Below are 25,596 nucleotides of genomic sequence, written 5' to 3' on the forward strand. Positions count from 1 at the left end.
AGCCGTTTAATTCATTGAAGAATCAGAGAGATATTGAAGTCCATCTGTTACAGTGGAAACTGAAAACATGACTTGCGCGACATGTTCCGCTATCTGTCGGCTAGGCCCATAATTAATAACAAAAACTAATCGGACGGACTGTTAAAATCCAAAGTTTTTGGCATTAGTGAGTGTATAGCATACCATGCGCATGACTGTGCACGAATTTTGCGAAATGGGTTCACAATTGAAATGTTACTGTTAATTTCAACAAATGGAATTTCATGATGTATCCGACATCTGTTGGCAGTGTAAGTATCTACAACAAATTTCTTTATTTACAATTATTGCTAGGGACATAAGTAATAGCTTTAATTAATTTTTAAAGCAGAATTTACACCTTAGGATTGTAATATTACAATATGAGTGTTAACTAAAAACAATTCTCTTGCAACACCCAAATGACTTCCTACTTTACTCTCATAGGTGGTTGCGCAATGCGTCCATAACAGAAATAAAATATATTAATTTCTCTTCCACGATTTGTCCCCCCATGTACACGACCATTTTATGGACTATTGTAAATCAGTAGGTTCAAAAACATGGCTGTCTAATTTTATGCGGACGACCAACTGTTACTGTTACTGTAATTTTATAATTATGAATACAGCCATAGGCTTGTAATGCTAATTTTTCTGTACATTTAGAAGATAGCGTTATGTGTAGTGCAAAAGATGGTTTAAGTTTCGTCTGCAATAGTTCACTTCTATATCTCTCATTGTTCTATGCACGAACCACGGCTGATTGATGTGTCATGTCTGCACTGTTGGTCGTTTGTTGCTGTTGGTTCTCATGTAGACTATAAGCGTGTGTAATGATGTGTCATCCTGCTGTAACACATTTATAATCGTAGCATTAACCATGGCAGACAATTTAGCAGCTCGTCGCGAGGCAAGACGGCGGCGCATCCTCGAAAATTCTCAGTCAAGGTTACAGAAAATAACTGGGAGAACAGATAATGAGAAAACGGGTAATTGCATGTTTCATTATAAAGTTGTTTCACTTGCGTAGAGAGATTTTGATCCACATTGTAGTAAATTATATCGTATCATCCCATACGTCAACCTTGTGAGGCCGGGAAAACCGGAACTAGTGGACTCAATGCCTAGTATTTACTATCTGCTATAGGGCCTTTTTTTTAAATGCAAAGTTTTTCTTTCTATTGTTTATTGTTGTATGGCCCCTAATACCCTGCTCTCCAATGAAAGAAATTTAATTCTGGAAAATGTCTCCCCTTCCCTCTTGAGCTGGTTGCACACTTACCTAGAAATCCATTCGGGACCATCTTTCTAATTATTGTCTGCCTTTCATGTCCAAACTATGGCCGCAGATGCTCCTGAAAAAAAAAAACCTGATTGTCGAGGAGAGCGATGTGTATAGACAAAAGAAATGAAAATAAAAAGAACATGTAATTGGCTGGCTGCAGCGAGTATCTCCAGGACCAAGCGTGTGTGCGTGGCAGGGACGGAGAGCGAGACGGACGGCGCGGCGCGCGGCTACTACTACGACGGGGCAGGTCTGGACGACGGCGCGGGCGACTCCAAACTGCTGCAGTTCCTCGAGAAGCTGAGCGCTCCCGACAGTGCCCCGGGAGACGCGGACCGGCCGGGGCGCGGCGCCCCGATGCTGCTGCAGAGGGTCGTGGCCTCGCGGGCGCACATGGTCGTGTTGGCAGCCCTGGTGCAGTGGCTGCTCGTCGCAGAGTACGGCTTTGTGTTCGGCGAGGTGAGTGCATGTAGCCTCTTGCAGAGTGCAATCTGAGCGTAGGGAATGTATCTGTGTCCATTGAGGGAAACTGAAGTTTGGAACGGCACTCAAGACGTGGGTTAACTTAACTCTCATTTAAATTTTTATATTAAATAGCTACATATTTTGGTGTATATTAAAACCAGGCATTAAGATAGGAACTGTGTTTTGAGCAAACTGCACACCTAAGTGAGTGTGTCAGGAAACGAATACATTCAAAGAAAACTAGATTTTTTTTTAAGTAGGTTTTTTTAAAATATATTTTTAGAATTTATGGTGGTTGTATTACATTTGCACCAACCAGACTGCGGCCTTTCTGGCATGCATACTCTCCAACTTTTATGTTAAAGTTATTACTGGCATTCATGTAAGTGTAATAAGTTAATAGCTGTAACAGTTTCTTATTATAGTTGCTGGAATACAAATATATAGTGTGTAATTACAATGGGCAGAAGTAGCCTGTGTTGAGCAAGCGTAGTGCAACTGTGGTGGCGTACTGAGGGATGAGCTAAGATACTGAGTCAGGTGGAGCGACAGTCGTGAGGGATGTCAAACAATATAACTAGCAGCAGTTTACAAGTGTTGGCCGGATTGCGGCACGATGTGTTGTTGGTCGAGGCAACGTGTGAAGCAGTAGGGCTCGGCGGTGCTGCGCAGTCGGCGCTGGTGCCGCTGGTGGCGTGGGAGCTGGCGCAGCTGCTGCTGCTGCGGCCCGACGACCCGCACTGCGCGGCGCGCGGCGACCTGGTGACGGCCGTGCTGGTGCTGTGCGGCATCTCCGCGCGCGCCAGGCGCTGGCTGCTGCACACCCTCGTGGTGCTGCAGGACTGCGCGGCCTACTTCGGCGCGCTGCTGCTGTGCGACCGCGCCGTGCAGTGGCTGGCGTAGCCGCGTCTCTCCGTTGTACCGTCGCCGTCTTTACTTAGTGAACCTCTCGTGCACAGTGCACTTCCTCCCGCGGCCTCGACTTGCCGTGCTCGAGGAAGTAGCAGGGTCACGTTCGAGCTCTCGGCATGCGCAAAATGCAGTCGAGAACATGCATATCAGAATTGAAAATGAAAATTGTAATCGTGGCAAATCTCAGCGACACAACTTACCCCTGTTGTTTCTTTGCTAGTGTTATCACTGGTTGTAATTTTTTTTTGTTGTTGTTCACGCATTATAAATAATTAGTTAATGATGACGTGCCCTTCGGAGAAAGTGGTGCAATTCCAAGAAGGTACATTTATGCAATAAAGAAACATTTGAAAAATTATTTTTTTTATTTTATCAAGCTGTTTTACATTACAGTATGGTTTAAAAGTTGTGTGTAAGATAAAATACCACATACTTATAAGTTGAGGTAATTAGAACAAAGGTCCCATAAGGCGATCCATGGCTCAATAAATATTCCTTGTAGAACGATCACTGTGGCTGAAACAAACATTTAGCAAGAGCACCAACACAGCTTCAGTGTATGTATCTATACGTGTCTACGTATAATCTACTAAGGTTGCCCTGCCGTAGCACTTCTGCGCTGGGCATATCTACTAGTTGTGACATTCAGCATGATGCTTCCTTGGCAATACATTAACAGTTGCTACACAAATAAATGGGTGACTGCTGCCTAGTTTGAAGCAACAGGAGATACACAGATTGTGTTCTCTGGATGGTTCCCACCAAGGGAACACTGGTTCCAGATGTAGTTGTGGACATGCGCCATCGCTGGTTACACTCAGTTCCCGAGTCACGCTGGGTTCGTCATTTTGTCCATTTTATCTGTCAGCGTTGTTGGGTTATTCTGTTTGCTGTTCTTGTTGCTACTGTCTCGTCGTCAGCCCAGTGTCTTGCCTGTGCTTTAGTAATGTTTGGACTTACTCCACGGAATGTTTTTGTACAGTCTATGTTTTTAATATTTTGAAGAAGGCTGATTTCGGCTTCTTTTCTGGATGTTTGGATATTTATCTTAATTATCTGTTGTTTAGGTTTCTTATGACATAGATTGTAATCAGCAATGGCGAATATTCAAAACTACATCTGAAACAAGGGTTATGTAGATACATACGTACATACATTATTTAATGTAATTATTGAAACTACAACTATGTAGCGACACCATTTTTTTGGTGAAACATGTTTGGAGAATATGTCAACTTAAAAAAAAAAAAAATTCTTTGAATATGTATTTAGTTCTCCTTTTGTATGGTGTTATTAAAAACTATGTGAAACTTGAGCAGTACTTCTTGATATTTTTGGTCAACAGTTTCTTTGAAATACACATTTTACTTAGTAGGGTCAGGTGGGGTGGATATGATACAAAAAAGCAAACTTTTTGAATATTATTTTAACTAAGAGCACCACAACACTGAGAAAAATTGTGCACATTTCTTGGGGCTTTAGAAACCAGAAAAATTGCGCATATTTCTTGGGGCTTTAGAAACCTAACCTTAACTCAATAAAAATTTAGATTAATTAGTTAGATTGATAAAAAATAAATTTAGTGTATCATATTCACCCTGCGATTGGGGGGAATATGATACACAGGTGGGGTGAATGAGATACATCATTATATCCTACTTCCTAGCAACACTACCAGTGTGGTGGGGTGCGTGTGAGACAGGTCAAATACATGTGTATCACCCACAAAAAATTTCATGACAATCAGTTTAGTAGTCCTTGAGTTCTGAAATAAAATATGAACCCATGTTAGAGTGAATATTTTTCCTCTATATTAAAGAAGCATACATTTTGTCACAGTACATAAATGCAACTATGTGACTAGTCAAACAAATTCTACATACAATTTGGATCTTTTATCCACGTACTGTCCAATTATTGAACGATATTCTCAGTCAACAACAAACTGAAGAAATACTGTGGTCCTAATAAGGATTTTCTCTCTATTTATAATAAATACAACAATAGCAAAGGAATAAAAGCAGCTTACTACAAACTAAAATATGGAATGCTTAGAAATACACAGTCCTACATGTGATGTTAAAATTATTCATATTACTCTAAAACATAAACATAGGGGCCTACATAGAATAATAAGTTGTACAAATTGGAGTAAGTACAACAATTTGTTTATGTTCAGGTTTACCAACATACAGAAATAGCTTTAAGGTAAAAAAAAACAAGGTTTTAATGACAACGTACATTTCAAATTCAGCAGTGGAAAATAGAAATATTAAGAACTTTTTTTTATAAAACTACCTAAAATTATGGTATCACAGTATCACATTAACCCCATGTTCTGTTTCATATTCACCCCAAAAATTTAGGCATCAATAGTAACTAAGATATAAATGTTAGACTATATTTCTAAGCATTAAAACATAGAGCATACTTTCCTGCACCATTTAAAACTATAATTTTGAAGCTATCTTCTATGCACACAAAGATATAACAAAAGTTGCTGGACCTAGACATGAAAATTTTTTGGTCAAATTATTTCTTGCTTGAGACTTTTTCATTTCCTATAAAATGTAGCTAAAATTTATAACTTTCATTATGGAATGGGGACGTACAAATAAGAGGCAAGCAAATGTATTTTCATCAAATTTTTTGTATAGCAAAATGTAAATTTTTTTTTAAATGTATCACTTTCACCCCAAGTTTTACACTGTATCACATTCACCCCACCCAACCCTAATTTTTCTATGGGTTTTTACAAAAAAAAAATGTTATTTTATTAATATGTATATAAAATTAAAGAAGATTACATATCATCTTGGTTATTTCTATATAAACCATTTGTTTTTGTTTGAAAATTAAACTTCTTTTTAAATATTTCTTCATGCATAGTAAATTTAATTAAAGATATTTTAATACACCTTAATGGCGACACATTAAAATGTAACTTTTCCACGTGTGAGCGCCAGTTAACAATCGCTTATAACATGTGAACTTATCGATACTTTTCGGCACGCATCAAACACTGATCTCGCAACAAAATATCCAATTCAATATTCACCTGTCAGCTGTCACAATGTTTTTGTTGTAATTTTAATAGAATACTATTATGGTTTTAAACTAAATAACCAATGGAACATTATGTTATTGATAAAATAGTAATATTTTTTTATATATTTCTTAAATTTTGGTGATAAATAAAAAAACTCTCCTGGAACCCATATTGTATCAAGTTTATCAATGAAATACAAAATAATATTGGACATCCCTACCGCTAACAGTTTGATCTACAATTTTCATTTCGTACATTGGTAGCATTTTCACCACTGTCGACTGATTCTTTAGACCAATGGAAAGATTTGTAATCTGTATTTCCTCAGTTGTATAAGCTAGCCAACGTATATCTACCAGTTACAGCGACAACAGTCCCCTCCGAACGTTTATTTTCGAAAGCAGGCAGTACAAAGTCAAAGACACTAAACAGATTTTCATTGAAATGACTGAATTATTGTACGTATTTGAGTGTCTGTACACAAAAAGAGTGTGAATTTTAGAACGAGGTAACAAAACATACAAAGTAGGTTTGAATACATTAAATGTCCTGCTTGTTAGACCCTGGATTCAAAAACATTCACTTTCACGATGGCATATTTGTAGATAATTGAAATTAACATTGTTTTTGATTAATTTAATGCTTGTTTTCATTGATTTTTGAAAATGCTGTAGAAAAGTATTGTTACTTTCACGAGTATGACACCTTTCTTCCGATAGTAATGAGTAAAGTATTGATACTTATAATTTGATGCTGTGTCCCTACTCATTATGCAAAAGAAATACAGGATGTTGATCAACCTAATTGCCTTTCAGTTTAAAATCTCTCTTAAGCGAAAATCACATGTAAAGCATTTTGATTTTTTTTAAATTATTAATTCAACTAGTCACGTCGGACATATCACTGATTAGTGATTATCCATGCCGAGGGAGTGAGACAACAGGTAATCCACTTGGAAAATAACCTGTCAATACAAGAGTTAAAGCATAATTAGCATTGAAACACATTATCGTGGAACTCTTTTTGATTTCCGTAGACAGACATCTCGTGGAATAAACTCGCACCTGAAAGAATTGCCTAATAAGATGACCTCAAGTGTCAATCAAATTTATGTTCAATTGTACTTATAACAAATAGCGAGAAAAATACTTATTTCAGTTAGCAAATATTGTTTATAGTGTTTCATTTTAACTTTTTATTATTGGGAATAAAATAAGTCTCTAGGTACCTAATTAAATGAATGCATCACTAACAAAAGAAAGGAATATGAAGACAGTTGATCACACGCTGAACAAGCAGGCTAACGGCAGTTATCGGACGCACGACTCACCTTTGGCCCGGGATCGCCGCGAGTTAGTGAGTTAGGGAAGAGGGCTTGTCGCAGGCGCTGAAACAGTCGAATTGAACAGCAGCGAGCTTGCCGGAGCCGGTCCGTCTTCAGCACACAACACACCAACATTCACATGCTTTATCCAAGAACCACAGCAACTATCAAGTCAAGTATAATTTCTTTAATCTGGCCTCTGTAGTCGGCGTGTTGGTAACTCGACGCCACCGAGACGCTGGATCCCATTGTTTATAGTTAGCTCAGAGTGTATCTTTACTGTCTTTTTTCATTTCAGTAGTGTTTCCTGTTTCTAGTAGGTTTCATTCCACAGGTACTTACATTTCTGTAAAAATTTTTGAAGACAAATGCTCTCAACTGTTCTTTTTCTTTCTCTAGATTAACTATTAAGTACTATCGGGACTGCGTGTATATATATATATGTATGTATTTCCATTGAAATATATTGACGTTTGATAATCCGTCATGGCCGCCTCTCCAACTGGTCCTGATAAAAGAACGTCCGTCTGTGGACTAAATGCATGAAGCAGGGACACACATGTAAACATTCAAATTAGTTTGATTCTCGTCCCTCTTGAATAACTTTATTTTAACCTTACAATACTACTGTAACTAACAATTTTAAAGCACGGAAAGTTTTGGAGTTTTTGCTGGTATATAATTGTAAATTGTATACCCTTATTAAATTTTGGAGATCCAATGGCTTGATTTAAAACTATGAAACTCCTTCCTCGTGAAGGCTATCTCATTGGCAGGTCTCTAGTTTTTTCCCCAAACAAGAACTGCAGAAGATGCACTAGACTCACAATGCTGGATGTGAACTAGGTGCATGATTTAATACAAACAAAGTAGCTAGTCTGCTGGTGGGAAGATCTGAAAAATGAAAGGAAAACTGCATTCGCTAAGTTAGGATCAGAGACCAGGTTTAAGGAAAACAATTTTAAATATTTTAATGGGAAAAAAAAAATACAACAAACAAGTCAAACACAAAAAAAAATTCCATTATAATATCACTAAAGTTTTAGTACATTTATATTTTTCAAATTCAAAGGTGCATGGTAGCAAATATAAAAAACTTACAATACAGAAGAAAAATTATCTCAATGACACTGAACACCACATAAAATATTCATCTCATACAAAAGAGGAGCTGCACATGCTTCAGAAGTGTGATATAAACTGAACTATGCTGGTATCTGTAGAAAACCAAACTTTAAGAACACAATTTCAAAATGCATGCCACACACACAAATATACATCCAGACAACAACGCTACGCTCGTCAGAGGATTCTTACTTCGCGGGACGCTAGTCTCCGAGCCCCGGGCGGGAGCCCCGGGGCAGGCCTCGTCCTAGGTGGGGGGCTTGTGCGAGCGCGGTCGGGGCTCGATGAGCGCCTCGTTGCGCACCACGTCGATGTTCCCCAGCCGGATCATGCGCTCCTCCCACTCCCGGAGCTCCTTGCGGTACGCCTCCATCTCGCGCCGGAACTGCTCCGTGTACCGTGCGCGCTGCTCGTCCGTCAGCAGCGCCCACTGCGCGCCCATCTGCTTCTGCCAGTCCTGGGGACAAGCGCCGTGCACTGCCCCCCTGGTCGCTGGTCGCTGGTCTCACACGCACGGCATCTGCGGACGCTGCCACTCACCCCGAACGACTCTTCCTTCCGCTCCGAGGCCTTGCCCTTCACGAACACCAGGAACGGAGACAGTGGTTTCTTTGGCTTCCCCAGGTCTTTCATTTTCTGTGAAGCAACAACTTGCTGATGAAACAATATTCAAAATAAAATACCAATCTTACTTTCATGGATGTCATTACTTTTACTTTATTTAGAAGATTTATAAGTAGGAACAAGAGTTCATGGGGAATTGCGATAAAACTGAAATAATACTGAAAAGTATGACATAGCACCCAATAACATCGAAATGCAAGAAAAGACGCCATATTCCTGTATAGTTGATAAATGTGAGTAAAATCATCAAATTATGTCAAAATTCCAGCAAAACTTACATCTGATGTCAACTAGTCTAGGTAAGAAAATGTACCATGTTTACTCGCATAATCGTCGCACTTTTTATTCTAAAATCAAGTTTGAAAAGTAGGGGTGCGACGATTATGAGGAAAAAAAACTTTTTGTTAGATTAAGTTATTCATAAAAAAAAAAAATTCATAGAAAGTACGTTTATTTAAAACGTGAAGTATAAAAGAGCACACCAAACAATTTAAATTAAGTCATGCAACAAAAAACATTTCAACTTTAAATAGAAAAACAAAATCTGTGATCCAAATGCAAGCCGAACGAATGTGTAACTACTGTAGTACACAACACGAAAGAGTGCGGGCTATCAAATGTAGTTGACTCAGCAACTGATAGAGAGTGCGCGTTGTATGCAATCTGCGAGATATCGATATTCAGCTACGTGTGCGCGCTCTATACGGGAAGCAACATAACCAAACATTAATGATTGCAACGAGCGCTGGCTACATTTTTGTAAGCGGTACACTGCGGTGACGCAGACGAAAAGATAAACGTTATAACGTTTAAAAACGTTTTTAAAAGAAAATTTACACATCAGACAACTACGTATTTCCGTTAATTAAGTAAGAGGTAATGTCCGAATAAATATTAGATTTCTATTTTAAAATACATCATTTTATACGGAAAAAATACCCACACAAAGCGCTCGGAATCTAATAGCAGGACCAAAAACATCATGCAACGTTTACGCGAGAGGTCTTATTTTTATGCAAATTTTGACACCCAAAAGTATGGGTGCGATGATGATGCGATAAAAGAGGGTATTCGACGTGCAAGGAACCTTCTTGAGCCTTCGGCGGTTCCTGGAGTCCAGCGTGAGCTCCCTGGCCTGCTGCAGCTCGTCGCGCTGCGCGTCCGTCAGCACGCCCTCGTAGCGGGCCACGGCCGCCGTGTACTGGGCCATGTCCCGCTTGAAGTCCTCCTCCAGCCGCCGGCGCTCCGCCTCCTGCACGGCCTCCCACTGCCGCGCCAGCAGCTTCGTGATCTCTGCACGCCCGCACACAGTACCACTCCTCAGTTGGTGGAGCAAGGCAAAACATGTCGGATTTCATTTTTAAACCTGATGATTGTTTGTATTTTATGCGCTGCCATATCGTTCATCCGTCTGCGATTAACTTTTCCATTCCAAACACGGGGAGGGTCACTGTCTATGCGAGATTATATGATAAAACCGATCCTTAAAGCAGAAATTAAATTTTTCTTGATAAAATTTCGCCATTGCATCGACAACTCACCGTCCATCCGATCTCTGTGAAATTTTGCACAGAGGTCTATGGAGTGGTTGTGTGTTCCGAAGCTAAAGTTAACTGGTTAGCAATGGAGACAGATAGAAAGATAAGACATGCAGAGTAACAGAGAAATATAGTGATAGAGAAAGTTATAGATATATAGATGTAGACTACATCTCTACATATATATATATATATGTATATATATATGTATATATATATGTATATATATATATATGGTTAGAGATATAGAGAATTACACAAACAAATGGATATATAGATATAGAGATAGATTTAGAGAGATGGAGTGATATGGAGTGATGAATAGAAAGAGATACATAGTTACAAAGAGATAAAGAAATATAATGATGAGAGAGATGCTTTGTATATGTGTACAAATTTCAACAAAATTACAAAAATATTTAGAGGCATTGCAAAGCAAGCGAGGCATTAGCAAGTTACATATAAAACTTTGAAGAAACCCTGCTCCCAGAAGCAATTGTACTGTGTAACATACCCAATTTCAATTTAACATAAACAATTAAAATACAGTAAGCAGTGGAATTCATTTGTAATTAAGAACTGCAATTACCATTTTTTTTGGTTTTGTATGAATTAAAAAGCTTTGATATAAACTGGGTTCATCATAAGGATCATTGTCACCAGGAGAAATTGTGCAGTATAACTTATCCTATAGCATTTAGATATAAATATCAAAATAAAATGAACAGTAGAATGTGTTTATGATGCGAAATTGTACTATAACCACAACTAATTTAGTTTTGAAAATTAAAATTTACAAACTGCTATGAACTGGGAAAGCGGTAAGGAAGCGGCACACAACTGGCCGGGGCAAGCCGCACGCCCGCACCTGTGATCTTGAGGTCGGGGTGCTTCTGCTGGTAGGCGGGGCGCTGCTGGGCCATGAACCTGAAGAAGGGCGTGAGCGGTCTCTTGGGGCGCACCGGCAAGCCCATCTTCTCCTCCAAGGACTGCTTCAGGCCCGCGCACTGCTGCCACTGCGCGCACGCGCTCCTGGGGACACACTCGCGGATAAATATCACCAGCGTAAAGGCTGTGTAATAGAAACAACAATGTGCTGTGCCCGGGCAATAGTCTAGTATAGCGGGTACATATATACTTGTTCATTTTCCCTAACAACAGTAACACTTTCTCTGAAAACTAATTATATGATGTAAAATTAAAAGTGCAATACCTGTTTAAAAAAATAGGGCGAAATGTGCTAAATAGTTTGAAAGCATTATGCATCATCTTGAATTCCAAAGCCATTTATTTGTTTAAAAAATATTATCGTGTTTACACAGAAAAAAATACCAAAGATAGAACTGTAGATAAGTGTATAGCAGTTAGACGCAGTTTACGAAAGTAGCAAAGGTACTTAACAGCGTGTAGTCTGTGGTATCGATAAAATAGAGTCAATCCAACATGGCGTTTAAGATTTGAATAAGTAAATAAATCACATTGATTTATAAATGAATTACTGAGGCACACAGCTTGTTGCCCTCTTTAAAATGTTTCCTATAAATAATATACGTAGCTTCTTCGGCATTTGGAGTTGAGGCAAACCTAAATCGAATTGATCGAATCCACTAAAGTGTTCGGCGCAATTTACGATCCTACACCCACTCCACACATATTGTATAGGCGTCAATGGGACAGAACAGTTTGTGCGCCCTGAGGGAGCACCAACGGTCGGCTTCAACTTACAGAGTAAAAGGCTATCGGGCCTTAGGGAATCCCACCATGTAGGTACAAAAAGGGTTAATCTTTAGCGATGTGCTGAATTTAATTAGAATGATGTATGTATAAGACAAAACAAGTAAACTAAAGTACTGTAATAAGTGCCTGTGATACATTACCAATATAATACAAAAATCTATATTATGCGTATACTGGAATTTAACTAGCACACTCACACAATTACCACCAAAGTGTAGCAAAACACTGCTGCCGTCCGGGTTCTCGTGTTCGAGACCGGGCACGTATCCTAGCGGGAAACTGGTTCTTAATGAAATTGTGTTCCGGGAGGGTGCCATGCTAGCTCGGCGTCTAACCAAATTTGGGTTTCGTGGGTGCGTTGGCCCGCTAGGACCGTCGGTGCAACTCGTGGTTGGAGAGGTCCCTAGCTGGTATCACATCACAGGCCCTGTGCAGCATAATATGCTGGTTCCAAGCTGGGGTAGGGAGACTCAAAACAATAACAAACACGAACTCGAGATTTAAACTGTCGATGACACGTCGCGCATGGAGTGTGCAGATTGGAGGTTTAATCAGGTTTAAAGTTGCAGTCGTAATTACACTTACATTACATACACTTGCACAGCGCACAGGGAATTACCCTACAATAAATATAGTTTAAAAAACTAAAGAAACATGCTTTTAAAGATTATAAAACTAAAAAGTAAAAAATAATTTTAAAATTAAATTTATGACAATAGTATATAAGCAATACTAGTATAAATGAGAAAAAAGCTTGAGGCGCTTTGTGCCATATTTTTTGAATATTAAGCGCCCCATGCTTTTTTCTCATTTATACTAGTATTGCTTATATTATACTATTGTCATAAATTTAATTTTAAAATTATTTTTTACTTTTTAGTTTGATAATCTTTAAAAGCATGTTTCTTTAGTTTTTTAAACTATATTTATTTTTAACTTTTTAGTTTGATATTCTTTAAAAGCATGTTTTTTAGTTTTTTAAACTATATTTATTTTTAACTTTTTAGTTTGATATTCTTTAAAAGCATGTTTTTTTTAGTTTTTTAAACTATATTTATGTATAATTATCATAGGGAAATGAGTTACCGACACTACCTATTACCATCTGAGATAACTATTTGGAGTTGCAACGTCACAAAGAAATGGTAAAGTCTCTACGAATCATTTGCAGTTAGATGTATGGATATAATATTAGAATTTACCGGGGAAAAAAAAACATTTTCTTTTTCGGCGTGGCCGGGAGTAGAACCCACGATCTTTGAATCCGAAAGCTGACGTCACAGAAGTCGCGCGCCTTAGACCGCTCGGCTAACGAACGTAATGAAATGGGTGGGACATTTTACTGTGATGAGTCACTCACTCTTAGTCGAAAGAGTTACAGACGGACAGACAAACATACAGGTGAAGCTAATATAAAGCATGTAAAAATAGTTAAGCAAGCTGAAAGGCTAGCACAGAGGAAGGAACAATTGAAACTGGTAAAAGTATGTGCTTTGCAAGAAAAGAAAACTTAGTCGAAAGAGTTACAGACGGACAGACAAACATACAGGTGAAGCTAATATAAAGCATGTAAAAAAAAAAAAAAAAAACATTTTTTTTTAGGCGTGGCCGGGAGTAGAACTCACGATCTTTGAATCCGAAAGCTGACATCACAGAAGTCGCGCCCCTTAGACCGCTCGGCTAACGAACGTAATGAAATGTTTGGGACATTTTACAGTGATGAGTCACTCACTCTTAGTCGAAAGAGTTACAGACAGACAGACAGAGTTACAGACGGACAGACAAACATACAGGTGAAGCTAATATAAAGCATGTAAAAATACACTTTGTTAAAAAATAGTGCTCTGACGCACTGTCCCTTGTATAAGCCCTCACACCAGCCTTGTTTGGGGGGGGGAGGGCTGTTGATTGGAGACGGCCAATCCCGAAAGTTGCTAATTTGGCGGTGTCCGTGCTCACCTGTGAGAGTCGCGGCCCACAGATAAAATAGATAAAAAGTTTTTCTACACGTAGCTGTCGTTGGCGCCTGTGCACTCGACATTAAAAAGTTCGTTGGTAGCAGGAGTCGGCCCATGCCATAAGGTTTACTACCCTGAGTGATGGCTCGTGCAGGGAGTTTAAAGTTAAGCTGCTGGGTTAGGCCCTACACCGTAACAGAACCGAGGACGCACGGGGAGTTTATGTAAAAAGAATAGAACAGGTTTAGGTGGATGACTATAATTACCAGAAATACTGCTCAGTGTAGAACAAAGGATGATGGCTCCCCGTGGAACGCACGTCCGCACCGGTCCGCGAGTTGCTTGGAACTGGCGTCTGGCCTTGACGTTTGGGAAGGTCTCGGCATTCTCTCGCGCCAAAGTTGTAAAGTTCAGTTATTCGGAATTTATTCTAATAATAATAATAAGCTGAGAGCAGCTCTAAATTCAATCATTAATTATTCTTAATTAATCTGATTGGCAGACGGCTTTTAATAATTACGATTAATTAATTTGTGTAAATTAAGTTTCAATGTTCAGATTCACATCAGAGACTGTTCGGCACTTGCTGACCCCTCCAGTGGCTAGTTACACATAAAAAACGGGGAGGTAATATTTACGTTAACACAACACTATAATTAAATAAGGCTGAAGGTCACAAAGGAGGCACTTACAAACCTATTATGGCAAGTTCACACGTGACTCTGGCACTCCTGCGTCGCACTTTCCTTGGGCGGGGGTTTTAATTTCAGGGTACCCATTAAAAACAATATAGCTGATTGCTGCGAAATTTTTTTCTAAGTAGCGCAAATATTTATTCAAGATCTCTTCCACCATTTCACATAAGACATGTTTTGCAGTAAAAAAAATTAGTTGTCTGTAAAGTCGGTTTACAGACGAAAGTTTATGATGTTACAAAACATTGATGAAATAATTGCATACTTTTATGAATAAAATTTAATCATTTTTATTGAATTATCACAGTTTGTATGGATATAAAGCAGTTAAATATCTACAATTTTATTGATAAATTTTCTTTAACAAAGAGTATTTTAACTGTAACTTTTATACATTTGCTATTTAACTTCTTCCGATCTGTGTTATTCTGTTAAGGATAGGACGATGAGAGGAAAAGTAGGAAATGAATGGGAGTGTTTAAAGTTTAATGTGCCTCAAAATAGTCAAATCGACGGTTGTTCCAATCAAGTGGAAGAGATAGATGCAGCGCAAGTGTACAATGAGCATAACGAGACACGTGCGTGCAACCAGCGTTCATTGATTGATTAGACGTTGTCACGTCAAAAATTTTTTGTTTTTATTTTAATAAAACCTTTCTTTAGTACTTACTCCAACAAAATAGTGGTAAAATTTTTATGCTGCATTTTTTTTGGATAAAATAATTTGTAAAAAATTGGTTAAAATATGGAGATACACTCAGCATTAAAATAAATTAGCAAACAATCTACAAGATTCACAATAAAAAAAATTGTATTTACTTTTATGATCCAAGCACTTTTGTACAATTTTTAGCCTTTAAATAACATTTCTCAAATTTGAAACATTAAATTATTTTTTTGATTTCATTCAAGTTAAATGCTATTGAATTCCATGATGTACAATTTGCATTTGTGTCATGTGGTGTTTTGACAGGCTTTTTGGTGTAATTTCCGTTTTATCTTTTCCCTACTAATGATAGTGCATAACAAATTGTGACTCGATTTGGAATTTTTTTCACAAATTGACTTTAATGTCAGAGCATAGTTACAGCACACGAGCTTTTACATACTTCAAATGTGAACCTCTATAAATCACATTTTCAAATATATATCTTTTGGGAGAGGGTAACCATATTTTTCAGATTTCATTCAATAACAAGTTTTGGAAACACCATTCCACTGCCTTGTGGGCTAACGTTTAATCAACTATCTTCTTACACAAAAACAGAGCAACACATGAAACATAGGTACTTTATTAACTGGAATAGGACATGTTGAATGAAGGTGAGCTCGCAGCAGCACGCAGCGAGAGCGCTGGGCAACAATGACTAGTGAAGCAGCGCACGAGTGGACGGGGGTCGCCGGGCGTCTAGTCCTTGGACTGCATGTACTTGATGAGGTCGATCACTCTGCTCGAGTAGCCGTACTCGTTGTCGTACCTGCGACAGCAGCACTGCATCAGCCACCCTCACGCTTCAAGCCATCTCCACATCAACCAGAATACTTGCGAGTTTCCTCTACCATCAAGTAAGTTATTTTTTTATATCACAAACTCCTTTTTGCATAAATCCACTTTCTTTTTTACATTCTATAAACCGCACATTATTCTCTCATAACCTGTACTGGCGTGCCACAGGTGTGTGTTTGGCAAAATTTACAACTCTTAAGGTTCCGACTGCTATCAGAAGTTTATTTAGGCACATGACAAGCATATGACCCTCCATTTGACACAATCACAAGCAGGTAGGTAGTTGTCAATTTTACAAAATACAGTAGAATCCCGTTATAAAGTACATCAATAAAGCCTCAACTTTTATACTTTGTAATGAAAGTATTTTATTCTGAAAGTTACCTTTAAAACGTAGTATTTTTGAATTTTTAAAAATAAAGTAGTAGGGGATCAAATGTTAAATTAGCTTGGAAGCAAATATTTGTAAAACAAGAATTAAAAAAAAAATACTGAACTTAATACAGTAGCCTAAATTCTAGGCCTACATATGCAAAATGACAAATGGGTTAAACTATTTTGCAGATATGTACATTTATTGGGATAGAATTCCCACGTCATCTCCTAGGTGAAGTCTCTTGCGACCAGCAGATAAAGATGACTGTTCATACAGTTTAATAATTTTTTCGCGATCTTTTATTATTGTTGACAGTGTAGTGGGCACCAAACCCAACGACCGTGCCACATCTGCATTTTTCCTGCCTTTGTCAACTTATTTTAAAATTTCCACATTTTCCTTCAAAGTAAACTGCTTGCGTTTCTTTTTATCTTTTTGGCCATCCATCCTGATTAAAATATTCAATCAACATTATTGTTTGCCTCGTGCCACGTCAAACGTAAACAAACCTCTCATCCATAGATAACCATAGCTCCGCACTAGTAGCGCGTGTCGCGAGCATGGCTGTGCCAGGCAACATTCCAACCTTCGTGGCAAAACAATTAAAGCGTGTCGGCCATGTTGTGACACCAAACAGTTCAAAAATTAACCTGCCTAAATTAACAGTATTGGATTTTCTATTTTGTATAAAATATAATTTTTATTTAACATTTGTGTTTGCGGTAATTAAAACTTTTAAAACGTGCTCTATAAATAATCAAAAGATGGTGCAGCTAAAGCAATTGTCTTGAAGAGGGGCGAGACAGCAATCGATTGTTTAGATCGTCTCGTGCACTAAGTGTGTGATCCATGGAGGAGGACGAATGGTGCGTTATACTGTACTATGATTCTATGAATCATCAATACAATGTTTGTTTACGTTTTATACTTGTTAACAATTCTTGAAACTGATAAAAATTAATAGTAATGTACATTTATATTAAAGAACCCCTGCGCAAATTACGTAACTATCATGTAAAAATTTTCCTGATAACTGGAAAAGAATGGTCGTTGTATTGAAAGGTAGGATACGTTTTTAACATTAAAATGACATTTTTTACATTGTTTACATTGGTGTTTTGAGCGGGAATTTAAAATCATACGTTGAACTGAAAAATACGTTATTCTTAAGTACGTTGTAACGGAATTTCACTGTACAAACGTAAAATTCAGATTTGCACAAACTATCTACCCTACAATTGAATTATGCTACACTCAAGAAAAGATTTTCAGGCATAAATAAGCACAACATATTCATAGGGTGTGTTTCTTTAGCTATTATTTTCAGACTTGTAGGCAGATAAACCATCCTGATGCTCCACGTGGATCTAAGCCCTCCTGGAGAATATCAGGGGTAATGCCTTCTGATCAAATTATCTTATTCTATTGTGTTTATCATAATTAAATACAAAGTTCAAAAATCAATTGTGTTACAAAATTTCAGCACCAAGTGGCTATATCAAGATGCTTCAACATTCTCATCTCTTACACAAAAATAGCAAATTTCATGTTTAACTCTCGGGCATAATGAAGAACGGCGACATTGGATATATTTATAATTTTAATAAGTTCTAGTTAATATATAAAAACGTAACAATCTCTGACATATTATTTAGTGTGGTCTATATTTTCTTATTGTCTCCCATATAGTGAGATGATAAAAAAATTTGAACATTTCCCTCATTTTGCATTTTCCCGGTTTTTACATATTTTCCCGGTCCCTTAAAATATGTAAAAATGAGGTTCTACTGTATTTAAAAACTGTTGTGAAGACAACAGAAAAGGAGGAAGATATGGTTTGACTGTACACCTTTTAACAAACAAGAATATGGTGCACTGGAAACCACACATTCAGTCAGGCAAACACGGCATCAAGGGAAGTTACCAGGTAATGAGCTTGACGAATTTGTCGTTGAGCGGGATGCCGGCCTTGGCGTCGAAGGTGGACGAGTGGTTGTCGCCGATGAAGTCCGACGAGACGACGTCTTCGTCCGTGTAGGCCAGGATGCCCTTGAGCGGTCCCTCGGCCGCCTCCTTCACCTTGGCCTTGATCTCGTCGTAGGACGCCCCCTTGCCCAGCCTGCACACGCGCGCACGACTCTGCCTCAGCACCTTCCCTTGCCATCTTAGTTTCCAGGTGATACAACCTTATTTTGCTTCGTAATATTTATTTACCATAGAGGCTCAACTAACATTGAGATTAAATGCAAAAGTAAAGTATTTGATATGTAAATTCTCATTCAAAAATTTTTTACACTCCTCAATTTTTATATATATGCTTATTCAACCATACAATACGAATAAGATGAATTAACTTAATTAAAAAATAAATTTAAACTTTTAGCGGTTTTTAATGTCATGTATTTTGGGCATGGTTTGAGTATTGATTGTATGTATATTAGTAGGCTATTATACAATAAAATTTCCTTAAATGTAAAATTAAAGTATATATTGAAGAAAGAATACATACATGAAATGTGGTACTTGTGTATTCGAGGAGTTTAAGAGTTTTCCCTTAATTTACAGTTTCCTGCAATTCTGACAGTTAACAATCAAAGCCTTTGTCTTAAGTGTTTCACTTGTATCTAACTCTTTGTAATACGATGAAGCCACATACCTAATACACAGTACTGTGTGCACAGCGCGGGGAAGTGCGGACGGCTCACCTGACGGTCAGGTCCACCACGGACACGTTCGGCACGGGCACGCGGAACGCCATGCCGGTCAGCTTGCCGTTGAGCGCGGGGATCACCTTGCCCACGGCCTTGGCCGCGCCCGTCGACGCGGGGATGATGTTCTGGCCCGCGCCGCGCCCGTCACGCCACAGCTGCACACAGTCGCCCCTCCATCTATTACCTACTACATTCCTCGCTTCTCTAATCCACCGCCATTTATCACCAAGTTTCAATTGCTATTTTGTTGGTAAATACAGTTGGACTGCTAATGACAAGACAAAAAACTGTGAGTCAGTTATACTAATTTTTTAAATACTACCTTTAATGTTCCTATCGCCACAACTGATTGGGTACGAGAATTGTGCCACAGCTCGCACCTTGCCCGACGGCCCGTCCACCGTCTTCTGCGTGGCCGTGACGGCGTGCACCGTCGTCATCAGCCCCTCCACGATCTCGAAGTTGTCGTGGATGACCTTGGCCAGCGGCGCCAGGCAGTTGGTGGTGCACGACGCGTTCGACACCACCTTGAAGCTGGGGTCGTAGGCCTCCAGGTTCACGCCCACCACGAACATGGGCGCGTCCGCGCTCGGGGCGGAGATGATCACCTTCTTGGCTCCGCCCTCCAGGTGGGCCTGCACGCACACACCACAGCGTAGACAGCAAGGGCGAGGGTGGCTCACGCCAGCCGCCAGCAGGGGGCGGCGGGCCAACAGGAGCAGTTTGCCGTGATGTAGGAGACAGTTGGGAAGGAAACAATGAGGACTACAGAGTGGAAGTGACTTGCCAGATGTGATAAATGATATGAAGGAGTGGAGAATACACCTAAAGAGGAATGGTCAACGTGCTTAAAAATTAATGGAACATTTCAATAATGAGCTCAGTTTTAATTGCACTAAAGCTAAGTAGTATATTGAACCTACATATTATGATCATTAAATACTGTACTGTTAATTGTTGTAAAGAAACCAGAGCCTCACCGAGGCCTTGTCGATGGTGGTGAACACTCCGGTCGACTCCACGACGTACTGTGCTCCGGCCTTGCCCCAGGGGATGGCCTTGGGGTCCCTCTCCGAGAACACCGCGATCTTGAAGCCTGCCGACACAGGAGTGCACTTTACTCCCTGGATATTACTTATAATGCCGAGCAACTTACTTTTTCTCGAAAAAGAATTTGAATGACAAGTGAATTACTGTGTGGCCGACATACTTTATGATGAAATTTATAAATGTTTTACACGCAACACTATTTTTCTTTATAGTATAATACTGTATCACATAAAAGCAAACATTTAATTCTCCAGGAATTGCATACGCAAGGATTGAACTAAAGGAAGACCTTATTAATCCACAATCAACACTAGGCCAACATGCATGTCAGACACAAGCAACGTGCCGGTGCGAGTCACTGACCGTTGACGACCAGGAAGCCGTCTTTGGCCTCCACCTCGCCCTTGAAGCGACCGTGCGTCGAGTCGTACTTGAACATGTACACCATGTAGTCCAGGCCGATGAACGGGTCGTTCACCGCTACCACCTACACCAAGCACAACCATACACCTGCCTCACGCTGAATTTACAGCCAGCCCTCAACTGTACCACACTCCATTCTCCTCTCAACACTTCACTGAGTTCTGCTTCTACGCTGTGTCCCAGTCGGCAGTTCATATCTTGTTCCTCATTAGTGCACATTGAAAACAGGCACTGGTTGTGTGATGACAAATCAATACCCTTACACACCAAGAGGCTTCCCATGAATGTTCAACTGCAAGATATTTTGCAGTATAATTTTGTATTAATTTAGGCTAAGTTATAAAATACTAGCCGGAGCACCGGCAGTCTCCTCACTGCCCCCCCTCGTGGGGTGCCACTGTCCTCGCAGAAGCCTTGCCACGGAAACCAACAAGGCATTGACTTTACAGGCTTAAAAATACAGAAATCAGAGAGAAAAATTGTGGACAGTTGATTAGGTTAGGTTAGCTACATTAAAAAATACTGTTAAACTGTATGAAAACTTAGTTAAGTCAGGATTGCTAAATTTGAAATTGGTAATTCCTAAATACACAAACAAATATATATGTATTTTTTAATGTAGCTATAACGTCCACAATGTTTTAAAATACATTCAAGGTAGCTAACCTACATCTCGAGTCTCCCCACTCGGGCCTTAAGCAGCACTAATCACTTACCACGGAGCTGGCCCAGCCACTAACACACACCACCACTATGCTGACTGGAGAGATGACACCACAACCCCCAGAGAAGTATTTAACATTTTGCAATGCCCTTCTACAGAATTATCACAAAAAATATTAACTAAAAAAAAAATTTGAGTATTTTGTTTGCTTATTTTCAGATGCACTCCCCTGTGTCGTCGACCTTTGACCTCCTCCACAATTTATGAACAATCATAGCACATGCATCATGCCTGGGCCTGTTCGACTAAATAGAAAAAGCACATGCTACATGTTAAAAGCTTACAAGTTACAAGAGCAATAAAACGAGTTTCATACAAATATTTTAGCCTGTGTAAAAAGCTGGTGATCTTGAAAAATTTTCACATGTTGACTAATTATTGTAAAAATGATGTTACTATGTTGAGCAGTACAGTTAGATTTTGAACTGTTATCTGTCTGTTTTTTTTATTCTCAGCTTTGGCAGAGTTTGAATCTGTGTACAAAAAAAAGATGTTCAAATGATTCTTTAAATCTAAAAGTTGTTAGAACCCTTTTCAGTCATTGAAAAGACAATTTAAGTTACATCCATTAAAATTAAATAGCACTGATGATTGTTAGATTTCTTTAACATGTTTTGCAAGATTAAGTTTTTGCAAGTGTTGCTAATTCTTGCAAAGTGAAACTCAGTTGAATTAGGTCAGCAACATTGATAAAACTAATTTAATATGTAATAAAGATGTGAAGTAAATAACATCCTGTGCAACCGTTCATACAATTTTAATGTATTTTAAAAATAGCTAAACTAGCTATTAAATAGGTAACCATAGAAATATATACTTTAAAAATTGCCATACTTTCACAGAACCATTACAGAAGAATAAAGAAAAAATTAATCTTTTTGCTTTCATAAAATAAAAATATATTTGGTAAATATGTAGTATACGGATTATCGTAAAAAAAAAAATTTAAAAATCTGAAATAACTTTTATTGTATGCTCTTTTACGTCCTCTTTTCATTACAGCCTGCGGAGATAAGAAATTCAAATTACTTTTGGAGATATCGCCGTTCTTATTTTGCAATACAAGACCTATGTAATCATTCAACCGTTCACCATTTTATATTTTGCTGTGTGTGCGTGAATGCCTAAATAACAGAAATTTTCCATTAGGTAAGGTTAGTTACATTATAAATACTTCAAAATAAATGGAAATTAAAAATATCAATTAATTTTACTTGTTGTATAGTTTTAAGTATTTACGTATAATGTAACTGACCTGAACTAACAAAACTGGACAAAGGTAGATTAGGTCAGGTCAGCTACATTATAAATAGTACTTTGAAACTGAACGGACACTAAAAATAATAAAATTAATTTTAATGGTTGTTTAGTTTTAAAGTATTTATAATGTAGCTGACCTAACCTAACAAACCGGAACAAAGTATTAACAGTAGGAACGAACGTAATTGCAACAATATCGAAATAAATAAAGCATAAAAATTTGAAGCGTTAAAAACTCACCTAAATGAATAAATCATCACCTATTGGTTCATTTGAATATTGGCCTATCATGAACTATCACGTGACAACATTATCCAATAAAAAACAATTTTATACTAGTAAACAAACCGGGACAAAGGATTAACAGTAGGAAATCACGTAATTTTTTTTTTACTTATTACTTGCGCAACAAATAAAACATTAAAATTTTAAACGTTAAAAATTCACCTAAGTTAGAGGAGGGTACAATTCCTTTGCCATTAGTAGAAAATGATGTAGTCGTTCACCTACGTCGCGGAAAAAAAAAAAAAACTCGTAAACAAGCAACAATGGTATACGCCGCATTAGTGCACAGGATGAAAATTAAAAAATTCGTTATCTCCTAATGTATTTGGAATTTCTTATCTCCGCAGGCTTTAGTGAAAAGAGGACATAAAAGAGCATATAATGAAAGTTATTTCAAATTTAAAAAAAATTTTTTGACGGTAATCCGTACACTACATATTTACCATATTTTTTTTTTTCATAATATAAGTCATCATACTTGATATCATGACCAGTCCTTCCTTTTTGCTAAGTGACTGAGACACCATGATTTAAAAATATTTGCTAGTACAATTTGGTTAATGAAACAAAACTGATTATTCACATGTAGCAAATACTTTTGAATTGTTAAATATTGCTCACAACTTTTCAATTTCACTTTAACCTATTTGAAAAAAATTATATACATTTTCTTTTAAGTTATAAGCAAATTCACTTTTAACATTATTATGCAACAGTGTCCTTATATTCAATGATTGCATGTTTATTAATCTTTAAAAATGCCAACTTTGAGAGAAAAGCCCTCTTAAATCTACTATACTATTATGAATTGAAAGTGACAATGCTAGTTTATTTCATGATCTCAACAATGCAACGATGCAATACTCCCAAGATTTTACATTATTTTGTCAAACAAGCCATTCAATTTTTGAACCATTAGTTTCTCAACAAAGCTTGAGTGTGTGGTTTAACAGTGAAACAAATTAACTAGTTGATTGTCAAAAATATTCCAACAGCCAAATACCCTGACATATGCAATGTTTTATACCAGTTACAAATCTGCCCAGACTGCAGTATAACAACAATTACTTTTAATATGTCATGTTTGAAACATGCTGCCTACATTATTAGTGATAACACAAGTAGGGTACAGCCCTGCAAATAAAACTATACCTGCTTCTAATAATTTAAAAAAGCAATGAACTCAGCCCCTGTAACATTCAACAGTATACTTGTATTTGCTATAAAATAATCAAACGCCATGTTTCAACAATACACGATTCCAAACATGGTTTGAATTACCTGCCCGCCTCTTTCCAAAGACGCCCTCAGCACTAGGCGGCCGATACGGCCGAATCCGTTAATTCCAATCTTGGACATTGTGTGAGGTTAAATACCTGCATGACAAAAATAAAAGCAAATTCAGTCGGTACAAGCAAACAACGGCAACACTACCTACATCTTACTTTTAAATACTAATTGGAGGGGGTGGGGGAATTTACTACGAGAAATCACTCCTTAAATTAGACAACTAAAAAGCGTAAAAGGCAAATATATGCAAGACGCCATTCAAATGATGCAACCCAAGATAATGTCGATCGTCTAGAAATAAATCAGGGAGCAGAGCTTTTAAATTTGCAATAACGCCTTTAGCCTATTATTAATCAAGCAGTGGAAAGGAAAATCTTTGCACATCGCCATTTATCTCCCGCAGAACTGCGAGGGCATTTAGAGGTCATTAATCTCTCGACAGGATAACCCCATTTATTCAATAGCTGGTTGGGACATAAAGTTAAATCCATTACGGTACTCATTTGTACAACGAATTAATACTGTTCGGCAACAATGAAACGTTCCAAACTACAATGCTTGACCGACATTGAACTTCGTCAAAACCTATGCCCAACTGACAATGTTAAAATGTTGCATGGCAAGGGTTTTAAAATAATTAATTTAGCGCATTCTTTCAGATCGTTAAAATATATATTGAAGAACACTTACAACAACGAAGACGAAACAGGAACTTCTCACGCCAACAAGACACTTCGACGGCAGCTCTGACCTGTGTGACTTCAAGGGCAAAGAGAACAGCCGGCGTCGGTGTCGGTTGTCTCTTGAGGGGAGGGAGGGCGTGGTCACGTGATCCCCCCACCACCGCGGCGGGGAAGTATTGACGTGTCCCGCGTCACGTGTGGCGTGTTCCGTTTCCCGGTATTACACATTACACGCGCTGATGCACATATTACTGCAAGCTCGCGCGGAATTCTTTCTTTACTTTTTAATGAGGTCAAAAAATCTTGAAGCTCAAGTGAGTTGTCAAGAGATGAGAATTAAAGAGGCAACAGCTGACTAGCATAATTCGTTCATTTATATTTTTGAATAACAGTGTCAGTGTCCCGTCGATGATATTTTTTTTATACACACACACATTGTCACGGACGTATTTGTCGTGCTTTTATTGTTGGTACTCTCGCCAGAATGCTACAAGCACTATGATTGGTGTGGGAAATTAATTATATAAATTCTTAACAAGTAAAAAAAAATATTTA

The 25,596-nt window shown here is 38.2% G+C and overlaps 3 protein-coding genes across 3 annotated transcripts; 1 reads left to right on the plus strand and 2 right to left on the minus strand.

Moving 5' to 3' along the window:
• Positions 1–683: 683 nt before the first annotated feature.
• On the plus strand, positions 684–3,037 carry LOC134542924 (uncharacterized). The gene is made up of 3 exons (XM_063387516.1): positions 684–1,009; positions 1,502–1,764; positions 2,443–3,037. The coding sequence occupies exons 1-3, from the start codon at positions 901–903 to the stop codon at positions 2,671–2,673; spliced, it is 603 nt and encodes a 200-aa protein (XP_063243586.1). The 5' UTR covers positions 684–900; the 3' UTR covers positions 2,674–3,037.
• LOC134543214 (transcription factor A, mitochondrial) lies at positions 3,029–14,816 on the minus strand. Its single transcript, XM_063388116.1, has 7 exons — positions 14,754–14,816; positions 14,304–14,467; positions 11,211–11,374; positions 9,892–10,097; positions 8,721–8,816; positions 7,062–8,637; positions 3,029–3,198 (listed from the first exon to the last, which is right to left on the minus strand). Exons 1-6 carry the CDS (start codon positions 14,814–14,816, stop codon positions 8,428–8,430), a joined length of 903 nt encoding a protein of 300 aa, XP_063244186.1. The 3' UTR covers positions 3,029–3,198; positions 7,062–8,427.
• A 1,129-nt stretch (positions 14,817–15,945) lies between these two features.
• Positions 15,946–25,181, minus strand: LOC134542922 (glyceraldehyde-3-phosphate dehydrogenase 2). The gene is made up of 8 exons (XM_063387515.1): positions 25,049–25,181; positions 24,350–24,444; positions 20,740–20,863; positions 20,307–20,422; positions 19,707–19,961; positions 19,321–19,481; positions 18,540–18,734; positions 15,946–16,210 (listed from the first exon to the last, which is right to left on the minus strand). The coding sequence occupies exons 2-8, from the start codon at positions 24,425–24,427 to the stop codon at positions 16,141–16,143; spliced, it is 999 nt and encodes a 332-aa protein (XP_063243585.1). The 5' UTR covers positions 24,428–24,444; positions 25,049–25,181; the 3' UTR covers positions 15,946–16,140.
• Between the last annotated feature and the right edge of the window lie 415 nt (positions 25,182–25,596).

This window comes from Bacillus rossius (assembly GCF_032445375.1).
Source record: "Bacillus rossius redtenbacheri isolate Brsri chromosome 9 unlocalized genomic scaffold, Brsri_v3 Brsri_v3_scf9_2, whole genome shotgun sequence".
Classification (NCBI taxonomy): domain Eukaryota; kingdom Metazoa; phylum Arthropoda; class Insecta; order Phasmatodea; family Bacillidae; genus Bacillus; species Bacillus rossius.

What these genes read in the sequence shown, in the direction of transcription:
- LOC134542924 (XM_063387516.1), top strand. Translation starts at nt 901, where the DNA reads ATGGCAGACAATTTAGCAGCTCGTCGCGAGGCAAGACGGCGGCGCATC. An exon ending in AACAGATAATGAGAAAACGG is followed by an intron (nt 1,010 to 1,501) that starts GTAATTGCATGT and finishes TGTGCGTGGCAG; the next exon opens with GGACGGAGAGCGAGACGGAC. An exon ending in ACGGCTTTGTGTTCGGCGAG is followed by an intron (nt 1,765 to 2,442) that starts GTGAGTGCATGT and finishes GGTGCTGCGCAG; the next exon opens with TCGGCGCTGGTGCCGCTGGT.
- LOC134543214 (XM_063388116.1), bottom strand. Translation starts at nt 14,816, where the DNA reads ATGGGTACCCTGAAATTAAAACCCCCGCCCAAGGAAAGTGCGACGCAG. An exon ending in TACACTGAGCAGTATTTCTG is followed by an intron (nt 11,375 to 14,303) that starts GTAATTATAGTC and finishes GTGTGTCCCCAG; the next exon opens with GAGCGCGTGCGCGCAGTGGC. An exon ending in ACCGCCGAAGGCTCAAGAAG is followed by an intron (nt 8,817 to 9,891) that starts GTTCCTTGCACG and finishes GTTGCTTCACAG; the next exon opens with AAAATGAAAGACCTGGGGAA.
- LOC134542922 (XM_063387515.1), bottom strand. Translation starts at nt 24,427, where the DNA reads ATGTCCAAGATTGGAATTAACGGATTCGGCCGTATCGGCCGCCTAGTG. An exon ending in CGGCTTCCTGGTCGTCAACG is followed by an intron (nt 20,423 to 20,739) that starts GTCAGTGACTCG and finishes CTGTGTCGGCAG; the next exon opens with GCTTCAAGATCGCGGTGTTC. An exon ending in GTGGTGGACCTGACCGTCAG is followed by an intron (nt 18,735 to 19,320) that starts GTGAGCCGTCCG and finishes GCGCGTGTGCAG; the next exon opens with GCTGGGCAAGGGGGCGTCCT.